The 12541-nt window shown below is 35.7% G+C and overlaps 1 protein-coding gene and 1 long non-coding RNA gene across 21 annotated transcripts in view; one reads left to right on the top strand and one right to left on the bottom strand.

Annotated features, from left to right (window-relative positions):
• EXOC6 (exocyst complex component 6) overlaps positions 1 to 12541 on the bottom strand; it is a 218721-nt gene that overhangs the window by 75499 nt on the left and 130681 nt on the right. For all 19 annotated transcript variants that reach the window (XM_077946788.1, XM_002805764.4, XM_077946801.1 and 16 more), the window contains one exon: positions 12247 to 12426. In XM_077946788.1, coding sequence (XP_077802914.1) covers positions 12247 to 12426 — 180 coding nt within the window. The remainder of the gene's footprint in view (positions 1 to 12246; positions 12427 to 12541) is intronic.
• Positions 1 to 12541, top strand: part of LOC144331200 (uncharacterized) — a 109920-nt gene that overhangs the window by 42962 nt on the left and 54417 nt on the right. The gene's annotated exons all lie outside the window — the stretch shown is intronic.

The following is a 12541-nucleotide window of genomic DNA, read 5'->3' as shown; positions in this document are numbered from 1 at the left end:
TTACATTTCAAATGCTAAATAACATTTTGTTTTTCCCTAAGAAGAATTTTCAATATTTATACATTCAAAGAATAATTGTTAGTTCTTATTCTGTCAAGAGCTCACAAGGTGAAAAAGACAAACAAATATGGAAAAAAAGCAAAATATGATAAAGCCATAAAAAAGGTAAGAGCTAAGGCATTTCAGAAGAGCAATACTGGGCTGGGGTGAGAAAGAAATACCTGCACTGGGTCATGAATCACACTGGGTCATGCACTGGGTTAGACTTCTACGAATGCAGTTTGGGATCAAGGTGGTAGAGAAAAAGCATTCAGGAAAAGCATAAACCATCTTTGAAACAAGTAACGATAACAACTAATATTTTCTGAGTATTTATTATATGTCAAGCACTTTTCTAAACATTTTGGGTATACTATTTAATTTAACCTCACAAAAATCTGTAGGGTATATGTTGTCATATACCTCATTTTACAGATGAGGAAAGACCACAGAGAAGTTTCCAAATGCACCTTAATATTAAGATGCATTTGAGGTGAGCACAGTGCTTTTACAAACTAGTCTCAGAGAATCTTGACTGTTTCACAAACAACTAATATTACCTTCAAATTTAGGTTTCCACAAAACAAGGATGTTGCCAAAGTAATTAGCCTTTAATTTAAATACCTAAGCAGAGAAAAATAAGCCTGCAGGAAGTTCATTATTTTCTAATTTACATGCTAGCTTTAGTTTGTATCTACTTACCGACATGGCTGCGTGATCACTGTTGTTAGTCTGAGAAAGGAGTCACAAGGCAATCAAATAAAAAAAGAAAATGTATTCTAGTAACAGCAGAATCAGTGTTTAAAGTAGCAAAAGGGAATATACTCTAAAACAAGCAAGTTCATTCTGTGTGTGCTGCTAATTTAGAGGCATTCATCTATCACATAAATGTGACCATCATTTTTTATTTTGAAGATTTAGGCATGCGTTTTTACATCCATACTTATCAGACAAATCCTCCTCCAAACTTTTGTCTCTCTCATCAAGTTGTCTAGTCAGAATTAAAATACCAAGAGCTTTAGCAGTTATGTCTACTGAATAAGTAAATTTAGAACACATCAGTTCTTTGACAAGGTTCTGTACTATACAGCAATGATTCTCAAACATTAAGCAAAAAATGCAACTTCTTAAGCTTCAAAAATTTTAGTTCAGTTAGGTCTAAGGCCAAGCACTGGAATCTAAATATTTAACAAGAAGCTCTTCCCGCAGATGATTTTAATACAGAAAGAAATGTCAATTTCTTCACAAACGACAAAATTATAGAGAATATATGATTCTGAAGATGTTTAGGATAAGTCTGCTTCTTCACATAATCTGCTAATATAGCTTAAATAAATTACTCAAGGAAAGATGGCACACTAAATTATTTTACAGCTAATTATTTAAATGTTTTGTCTCCCTCAAGGAGTGAATAGCAAGCCAAAGTAAAAACTGAATCACTGGTCTCAATTGAAATACATATATGCCCCTGTTGTAGTTCTGTACTAATTATAAAGTACTGGCTTATTCCTTAAAAACATTAAGGATTAAACATTAATTCTGTAAAATAACAAGAATTAATTAAAATATCCTTAAAGTCTATTTAATTTTTTTAATTACCTAATTTACTTTTCAAATTTTAATAATAAAATATATGGTATTTAAGTACTTTTTTAAAAAGATATTTACCCAGACATATGGATTTAACTTTATTATATTAGGTCAATGAAACTCAGAATTTATGTATTAGCGGAAGTTGAACTTCTGGTATCGCCTAGACTGAAGGTCCCCCTCCATATCGGAAGCTGCCCTCTTCACCAAATACACAACGAGTAAAGGAGAAATCACAAGCAGAAACGGAGGAAGCAGATACTCACTAGCCAGGCTGGTCAACCTAGTTAACCCTAGTAGGCAGTGAGACAGCAGTTGTGTTAACCAGACAAAGAACGCTTCTGGAAGACTGGACTAGACGCTAGATAAACACTAACTTTTTTCTAGATTAACTTCGAATAAATCTTATTTGCATTAGCAAAATTATCCCACCATCATAGTTATTTTATTCAACTATATTTTCCATAATCTTTCAAAGTGTATATAAAGATGTCTTAGGAGATATAAAGGCCACAAAGTTAACGTGAAATTCAGATAAAATTTAGTAACCTAGTCAATAAAAGTCTGTCAACAACATTCAACATATAACTACTATGTATGTCACAGGATGTGATAATGAAAGTATCATAGTTCACAATATATCATTTTTACATGAATTAAATTCAATAAATCACATCAACATTATTCAATGCCATTATAAATTTTTAAAAATTAACATTCAAATAAGAAAATCCAATTTTTAAGGATATATATACACAATATATGGTTATATTTTCATTTGATAGGGAAAACACATAAATGTATTCAAAGCTGCCTACACCATAATTTAAAAACCTCAATCCTTGTATTTTTCAATTCTTTTCAGTGTCACATAAAATAAAGGGTTATTAAAGCCATGATTGTACTGTTGACTATTACCTTTTTCCTTTATAGTTTTCAATCATGTAAAAGGCCATCTGAACCCATATACTTAGAAAAAAGTGTGAACCAAAAAATAAAGGGCAGAAAAGTACGGAGCTAAAAGAGGACATGAGGTGTCACAATAAATAAATCAACATTTGGATTGAAACATTACATTTGTCTGAAAGAATGATGCTTAGAAACATACAATATTATATACAGGGACTTTAGAGATGATCTAATCTAGGAGAAGGAAACAAGTTGTTCAGAATCAAGATGGTAGACTAAGTTAATGTGTTTGCTTCTCATCCATCCTGAGATACAAGTAAAATAAAAAGCATAGAACTGCAAAAAAGAATAAAGTGTTTTCAACAGCAGAAAAAATGAAGGTGTAGGTGGGAATTCATCAAGGGGTACTTTCTACAAGACAGAAAGCAGATGAAACAGAGAACAGAAAGCCACTGCCCATTATATGCTAACAAAGAAGTAGTACAGTAGAGTTTGGAGCCAGCTATGCTATGCTAGAAGTCCAGAGCTGCAGGTATCAAAGAGGATAAAAATGAGAAATGGGATGGAAAATGGAAAATTACTGAAGATTTCTGAAACAATTGTACCAATGATCCCCCACCCAGAGGGTCAGAGAGTCAGAGAGCACAGGCAATTTCCCTAATGAAAGAATATTTTGGAGAGAGCTGAGGCTCCTGTTGTAGGGAGAAGTAAAGGGGAGCATAGGAGAGCAGAGGGGGATGGGGCAAAAGGAGGAAGAGGGAGAAGAAGGGAATACATTCTCATGTTTCTTAGAATTCAGCGTTTTTGTTTTGTTTTGTTTTGTTTGTTTGTTTTTGTTTTGTTTTGTTTTGTTTTGTTTTGTTTTGTTTTGTTTTGAGACTAGGTATTGCTCTGTTGCCCAGGCTGGAGTGCAGTGGTGCAATCACGGCTCACTGCAGCCTAGACTTCCTGGGCTCAAGTGATCGTCCCACCTTAACCTCCCAAGTAGCTGGGACTATAGATGTGTGCCACCACACCCGGCTGACTTTTTGTAATTTTTATAGAGACAGAGTTTCACCATGTTGCCCAGGCTGAAGTATTCAAATTTTAAAACAGATACTAAAACCTGTATGCCAGAAGACAATGGAGAAATGCAATGAAAGTCATCAGAGAAAAAGCTAATCAACTTATAATTATATAATCAGCCAAACTATCAATCAAGCATGAAGACAGAAGACATTTTCTAATATGCAAGGACTTAAATAGTATACTTTCCTTTTGTGGGAAAGTTATTAAAGTTACTGAAGTTTTATGGGAATTCAGCAAAACTGACTGGTAAAGTAATTAAAACAAAAACAAAAACAAAAAAAACCAAGAAGCCTGGGATTCCAAGAAACAGCTCCTAACACAGGAGAGCAAGGAACGAAAGTCCCAGGGTAACAGCTATGCCCCAATTCTAGACAGCAACTGGTACAGGTTAGGGACAAATACCTCTTAAAAGAGGCCTCCTGGAAAGAAGACAATTTCACACAATGGAAGGAAAGGAAATCGGAACACTCAATATGATGAAGGTACAATATTCACTTATCAAAAAGGAAAAAAAATATGTTTTAAATATTAAGCCAACTAAAATGTGTATAATTTCATTAAATAATGGAGTATAATTTTAAAAAATCTATTTGGTCATGATGCTAGAATTATTCTCCTTCAAGTGCCCAGAACTTGGATACTGGATTCAAAAATGAAAGGAAAATTAAAAAAATCCAAGCATACTATGCTTTGTGTAAAGGGAACAATATGAGCATAATCATAACAAACACCAGTACTGTTTACTGGTGTTTAGCTTGGAAAGCCAGCCTAGGAGAAAGGACAGATTTGATTGTGGTTGTCAAACAGAATGTACATACTAATACCCTGAATAAGATAAAAATAATAGTATAGCTATCAGAAGAGAACAGATGGAAGAACTGATGGAGCAAAGGAGAGGGAGGCTAACTCCTTTATTTCAAATAGAAGGGAATTAAGATACTGATTAAAGTAGAAAGAACCAGGAATAGAAGTACAGTATAACTATTTTATATAAACAAATAGGCTTGGCGCAGTGGCTCGTGCCTGTAATCCTATCACTTTGGGAGGCCAATGTGGGTGGATCACTTGACACCAGGAGTTCAAGATCAGCCTGGCCAAAACAGCGAAACCCCGTCTCTACTAAACATACAAAAATTAGTAGGGCGTGGTGGTTCATGCCTGTAATTCCAGCTACTCAGGAGGCTGGAGCTCAAGAATAACTTAAACCCAGAAGGAGGAAATTGCAGTGAGCCGAGATCCCTCACGCCAATACACTACAGCCTGGGCAACACAGGAGACTCTGTCTCAACAAAAAGAAGGAGAAGAAGAAGAAAGAAATAGAAGAAATTTAAAAATGTAACAATCAATAGTTTAAAAAAGGGGAAAGGAAAGGTTGCTACGTGTACTTTTGTACTTCACAGGATCACTAGATATTCCCTGTTTTTTATTAAGATAACCACCAGAAGAAATAAAACCAAATAGTGAAAAATAGCAGTCTAGAAGACTGGGAGTGGAAGTGGGGAAAGGGAAAGGAGAGGAGCTATTTTCCATTCCAAACTCTTTTGGACTACTTATCACACCATTTATGTGTATTAACTGGAATGAAAGCAAAACAGAACGACCTTTATTTTTAGCTTTATGAAATAAAATAGACATTAGCAAATTAATCCAGAGGCTAAATAATTTGTCTGCTTTCACAACTGCAGTTAATCGGAAGAATCAGGCCTAAAACCCAAATCTCAAAAATTTCAAGATAGTGCTGAATTCTCAGAAAGAATTCTTAAGGAGAGAATGATTTTAAAAGTTAGGTACTATCCATTTCTATCCAAATAATGTACCTTTATTTGTTCTGGAGCACATATTTGTTTCTCAATTAAAGAAAGCATATTATGTTCTAAAATCGTTAATGGAAACTAAAAATGCAAATTAAAAACTTAGTAACATCAGATACATTTAGTGGGAAAATAATTTACAAAGGATACTAAATTGGCACATCAGTAAAACACTACAGCCCAAAGCAAACAATTAAACCAAGGAAAAAAACTCTTCAAAGGAAATACCTGAAAAGAGAAACACCTTAAAAGGGACAGATGGATAAGTAGATGCTGTTTAAATCGAGTAACACTTGTACATTTCCCCATCTTGAAAGAAGTTCCTACTATAATATTTTTAAATCTTATTATTGAGCATATACTGTGCTTGATTTCTTGAGTTAATAAAAACTAAACAATTTTTCTCTGACAGTATGATTTTAAATGTTATGCTTTATTTAGTGGTGTGCTAGTAAATATGTAACAATGATTCTCTGGGGGAAAAGCCTTAATTTGTACCCTTTTATAAAAAGAATGGTCTAACCACTCCTACCATGGCTACCAATGTGATGCCACTGAAGGCACAGCTGGAAAGAAGTGTGCACAATTGGATCTTGGAATATATATTTCCCAACATGATCTTGAGGCCATTTACTATTAGTAGGAAGGCATTTCTAATCTCAGAGTAAAAGATAATCAGAGGAATAATCCTGTTAAAGATGTTTTTTTAATGGACAGCTTTTTAGGCATCTAATATCTGATGTGAGATTTTCTTGAAAAATATCCCAAATTACCACGTAATTAGAAAACCATATGCCAACAGTAAATTCGTATTATTACCAAAGATCATGTCTGTTTTTTTGTTTGTTTGTTTGTTTTGAGACAGAGTCTCGCTCTGTCACCCAGGCTGGAGTGCAGTGGTGTAATCTTGGCTCACTGCAACCTCTGCCTCCCAGGTTCAAGTGATTCTCCTGCCTCAGCCTCCTGAGTAGCTGGGATTATAGGCATGTGCCACCATGCCCAGCTAATTTTTATATTTTTAGTACAGACGGGGTTTCACCATGTTGGTCAGGCTGGTCTCGAACTCCTGATCTCGTGATCTGCCCAACTTGGCCTCCCAAAGTGTTGGGATTACAGGCGTGAGCCACCGTGCCCAGCCGATCATGTTTTTTTTAAAAATTGTCCATCACACCACTTCCATTAATGCAGAAAATCAAAAGTTAAGCATATTTGAAGGCAAAGGAAAAGATATCTTTCTGGGAATAAATGCTTTGATATTTAAAATTCAAACTAGAACCAGACGTATTTACTAATTTAATATCCCTAGAGTAGTAGCAAAATTAAGCAAAGAAGATTACATTATAGTTAAAGACAAAACAATGAAGAGTTTCCAGAAAGGAAGAAATACGAACAAAATGATCATTCCAGATCTTCTATTTACTTCTAACATAAAAGACAACCATTTGTTAGTATAAATATTTAGATAAATTGGGTACCTTTAGTGATGAACACATGTGAAGACATTTTAAAAACTCATTGTCATTTACATGTCTCCCCAATGGACGGTAAATCAATAAACTATCCTCATTAAAATGAATACACAATTAACATTTATAAAGGAAGAAAATGTTTGTTGTTATTTCCAGAAACAGACCAGTACTGGGTGGTTAGGCAGTAAGTTCACAGTAAAACGTTACTGAGTTGCATTTGGCAGTCATGAAGAACAACAAGATATGTCCAAGCTGCTCAACAACTTATTCTACTTATATTCATGTCAGTGGTGAATGAATGTTTAATGTTTTTTAAAATTCTTCTGGTTTAAATTTTCTAGCTAATATAAAATCTTGTTTAAAAAACAAAACTTGTTTATAAATTCACTTTAGAATAGTGTCATAAATGCATAGAAAAAGAGAACCTGAAGAATACTTGCCAAAATGTTAACAGTGATGATTTTTATTTTTATTTTGTAAGACAGAGTCTTGCTCTGTCGCCCAGGCTGGAGTGCAATGGCGCGATCTAGGCTCACTGCAACCTCTGCCTCCCAGCTTCAAGCAATTCTCCTGCCTCAGCCTCCCAAGTAGCTGGAATTACAGGTGCCCGCCACCATGCCCAGTTAAAACAATGATGATCTTTTAACAAGATAAAGGTGATTTTTGTCCACTTCTCTATACTTGGCTATATTTTCTAATTGTCAGAAAAAAATTATTAGAAAGAAGAGAAACTTACACATTTAAAATATTGAAAATTGGCATGATTTCCAAGGGTACTAATTTAGAGATAAAATTGTACTTACATATTAATCAGACCTCATTGGCATTAGCTAGTATCTGACTGTTAGCAACTGTAAGCACTGCAACTCAAGCTATAATAATGATTCAAATATGCCTTACAATGAATGCCTTTCATAATAAAGAACATTTTCAAATGGCTGTATAATGCAAAGTCATAAGGATGAAACTTAGTATCAAGTTTAAAACACAGGCATAAATACAACAAGAAAAAAAGTAAAAAAAGTGTCATTACACAATGAAACTAATACTATAAAGGATTTTAAAATTGTAACAAGGGAAGAAAGGAGAATAAAAGACCAAACTAACATTTATTAACAGTACCCACTTTTTGCCAAGTACCCTACCAGACAACTTTTCTACATACTATTTTCATTCATTTTATGACAGTCCTATGGGAAAAATGGATTATGCTCATTTTGCAGAAGGGAAGAGGCTCAGAGAGATTGAGCAACTTGCCAGGATCCCATAGCAAGTAAATTACAAACCTAAAGTTCAAATATAAGGATTTCTAACTCTACAGCCCATCTCTGCACATTGTCAAGCACTCAGACCTCTAGAAATAATAAAAGATAAACATTCCTCACGGGAGTTTGCCCTTTTATTATTCTAATTGAAGATAATATATTTAGCAGAGAAGCTTAACATTTTGGGTAATGGGAAAATATTTGTTATTTCTTTTTTTTTTTTTTTTTTTTGAGACGGAGTCTCGCTCTGTCGCCCAGGCTGGGGTGCAGTGGCCAGATCTCAGCTCACTGCAAGCTCCGCCTCCCAGGTTCCCGCCATTCTCCTGCCTCAGCCTCCTGAGTAGCTGGGACTACAGGCGCCCGCCACCTCGCCCGGCTAGTTTTTTGTACTTTTTAGTAGAGACGGGGTTTCACCGTGTTAGCCAGGATGGTCTTGATCTCCTGACCTCGTGATCCGCCCGTCTCGGCCTCCCAAAGTGCTGGGATTACAGGCTTGAGCCACCGCGCCCGGCCCAATATTTGTTATTTCTATCAATACTATTTAGCTTGCTGTTAATTCCTGTAGCCAGAAGAGAGTCTGCCTTCTCAGCTAGAGCACAGAAAAATGCAGATGAATCGGTATTTTAATCTGGAGGCAAGGTGAGGGGAATTTTTTTTTTTTTTTTTTTTTTTTGAGACAGGGTCTCCCTCTGCTGCCCAGGCTGGAGTGCAGTGGCATGATCTTGGCTCACTGAAGCCTCCGCCTCCTGGGCTCAAGCAGTCCTCCTGCCTTAGCCTCCCAATAGGCTAATCTTTTAATTTTTTGTAGAGACGAGGTTCACTATATTGCCCAGGCTGTTCTCCAACTCCTGGGCTCAAGAGACCTTCCTGCCTCGGCCTCCCAAAGTGTTGGGATTACCGATGTGAGTCACCACAGCCAGTAAGGGAAGTAATCAATTCTTACTCATCTAACCTTGGCGATAAGAGGTGTTTAAAGTGAACATTATTTGGGTTATTGTGGTTTTCCAAATCCTACAGGTTTCCACTGCTACCGCAGTCTGTGAAAATGACAGAGTACTTTCCCTAGACTCCATCAAAACCATCATTATCTATTAATCTGTACTGTTCTCGTGTCCCGTGAGCAGAGAACAAAATTTCATTGGATAGATCATAACTTTTCTGGAACAAATGGAACTTTTCACTGGGCAATGGTGGTCAGCAATTGCACATCATGACAATCTTTGACTAAGAAAACATTCAGATTAGCCAGGCATGGTGGCCCGCATCTGTAGTCCCAGATACTTGGGAGGCTGAGGCAGGAGAATCACTTGAACCTCAAGGTGGGGGCTGCAGTGAGCCAAGATTGCACCATTGCACTCCGGCCTGGGCGACAGAGCAAGACTTCACTGTAGGGGAGGGGAGTCCTTTTGGCAGGGGACTGACAGAAACTAAATACTCAGTGAAACTAAGGGTGGAGCTTTTAAGCTAAAAGTGTTCAATCTTAGGTAACTTTCAGGGTTAGGGGGTGAGAGAGTCACCTCTATCCCAGAAAATCTCCAAATTTTTGCACTATTGGCCAATATTTGCACTATTTGATAGAGTGGCCCTTAGTTTCTCAGCTTCCATTGACTCTAACATACTCCATTGTTCCTGAACACTACCAAAACCAAAGACAGGGCATGGGGCCCAAACCAGAACCACTACTTAACTCACGTCTGTAAGTAGGATGGCTTGTTCTGCTTAAGCAGACTGATTTGCGGTTAAATGTGATAAGCTTTGTCTGAAGCTTCTTTGAGGGATAAAGAAGTCCAGAATTGGCCCTTTACCCTATTTGGGTCCAAGAATAACCTTAAACCAAGAAATCATTTTCAACTTAAAACACTCAAATAAAAATGGTAGCTTAACGTAATGCCATACTTCATCTAGAAAAATAATAGATTTAATGCCTCTGCCTCTTCTCTTTGCTTAAAACAATCCAGTTGAATTTTTAATACAATTTCAGGATTTCAGAAAATATACAAAGCCACAATATAATGACTCTGTTGATTCTAAAATTTATCATAGTCAATAATTTACTATTTTTGCTTGAAGATTATGCTTTTAGTTCATTCTTGAATAACAATATACTGTTTTTAGGACCATTTTTCTCTTTTTTTTTTTTGAGACAGGTCTCACTCTGTCACCCAAGCTGGAGCACAGTAGCATGATTACAGCATCCCAAGTAGCCAAGACTAAAGGTACACGCCACCATGCCCAGTTAATTTTTGTATTTTCTGTAGACATTGGGTTTCACCATGTTGCACAGACTAGTCTCGAACTCCCAGGCTCAAGCGGTCCTCCCATCTTGGCCTCCCAAAGTGCTGGGATTACAGGTGTGAGCCAATGCACCCAGTCCACTTTTCTTTTTTCTTAGATGTAAACTATTATTTTCTTTTTATATGGTTATGCCTTGTATTTATAGTTGAATTTATTGGTCTACATTGTATAAAACTTTATTTCCTTTATAGAAAAATCTATGTTAGATGACATAAAAGTCCAAAATGGCATATGAAGACTCAGTTAAAGTCATACAAAATGTCATAATAGATAGATGAGTGATCTAGTTAGATCAGGAGTCTATTTCTCTCAATGTCACCAGAATATGTCTTATGAAAAAGCAGGATTTGCTCTAGGATGTCAGCCTAGAAGGTGACCTTGGAAGGTGAGACATTTACCCCAAACATATCTAACATATAATATCTCTTAATCCTATTCCATTTATGTACAAAATTCCTACCCATCACCTCAAAGCAATACATGACACAGATATTAAAACATAAAACTGTGTGTGTGTGTGTGTGTGTGTGTGTCAGCAAGCTTGTGCATGTGTTTGTTCTTGGGGATTGCTTTTGGCTAGAAGCATGGAGATTTACACTGACAAGGTGAATTCAAATTAATTTAACAATTATTTAGTATAAACTATATAAAAACACTTCTATAAAAATTCATTGATACAAAAATTAACTGTATTTACAGATTGCCTTTTTCAGTTCAAAGACAGCATTTGGGAATACAGTATCATCCCTGGGTAAGCTTCTAAAATTCTCTGGCCCAGATCCATGATGACGATCTCTTTAAAATAGTCTTCCATTAATTTTTCTTAGCAACACCTTCCCTTAACTTCGCCAATTGGTTCTCTGAAGCAGTTTCTGATGGGGAAAGACTAAAGGATGAGGAAAATTACCTTTTCCACCCCCTAATTCCAAGCAGAGAGAGGGTGGCTGGGGGCAGCTGTGTAGGTTCCATATTAACCCATTTAAGCCTAGCATTCCATTATTGGAACGCTAAGCTGGTGGAAGTTATTTATATCACACTGCTCAAAGTCATCTCCAAGGTCTGATTTTTCACACAAAATAATTTGCAACCTCCAGCATAAATGGGTTAAACACTTTATTCTTGTGTTCAGCTATATCGTATCATAAGATTAAAAGGTTGATAAAATTTCTTCCTATATTTTTTGTATAAAACTATTGCATTCATGTTTTAACAGTTTTATTATTTCTGGATATACCTAACAAGAGTATGTTCATCCCACCATATCTTTAGTCTTTGCAGTCCTCATCTGAAGAATCCAACATTTCAGCTTCTTTATACCCTAATGTCCTTGCTGTATCTTTTTTTTTTTTAACGTTTCATCAACCAACTGTCCAAAATGTAGATGTGCTATGACTACGTGCCAGGATAGAACAATGCTTCAGTTTTGCTTTTATTCTCTTGGCTCAAAAATAGCCAGTAATTTCTTGGTCCTTTCTAACTGGAAAAGTCATTAATTATGTTGACTCTACGAAAATTATTTCTATTAGAGATTATTTCTATTTAAGTCTGTATTGTCAGTTTCAGGGTTTTGCCTTGGCTTTGGTGGAAACAGAGTTACAGTTATTTTGGTTAAAAATAAAATAAATCAAAATTTCAAGCAATTTGGCTAAGTTATAATTCCTTGCAAATGGATTTATAATAATGGAAAAAGAAACAAGCACTCCAGGAAGTTGGCTTAAGCAAGTAAACCTCAAACTAAATTCTAAAATATACTTTTTAGTAAGCAAACACAAAACAATTTTTGAAATTTTTTATACTTACAGGCAAATGAGTAAACACTTGAAAGATGCTTCTCAAAAAATTTATAAGGTCCATTAAATAACCACTAGCTCTTCCATCTGGCTCAGACATTGTCCAGTCATAATCAGCAAGCTGAACAAATTCATCAATTTTTTGATTCAGTTTGGTATATATTTCTCCTTCTGCTGCATGTCGAGCATCCTGACAAGGGACAAAATAACAACAAAAGATAAGAAACAGATAATAAAACAAGTGTTCTTACAATTCTAGATATTATTTTACATTTACCTTTGGTTAAATATTTTAGTCATTTATT

The sequence above is a fragment of the Macaca mulatta genome, chromosome 9 (assembly GCF_049350105.2).
Source record: "Macaca mulatta isolate MMU2019108-1 chromosome 9, T2T-MMU8v2.0, whole genome shotgun sequence".
Classification (NCBI taxonomy): Eukaryota; Metazoa; Chordata; class Mammalia; order Primates; family Cercopithecidae; genus Macaca; species Macaca mulatta.
Note: the sequence above shows the minus strand (reverse complement) of the source record. Positions and strands in the feature narration are given on the sequence as shown.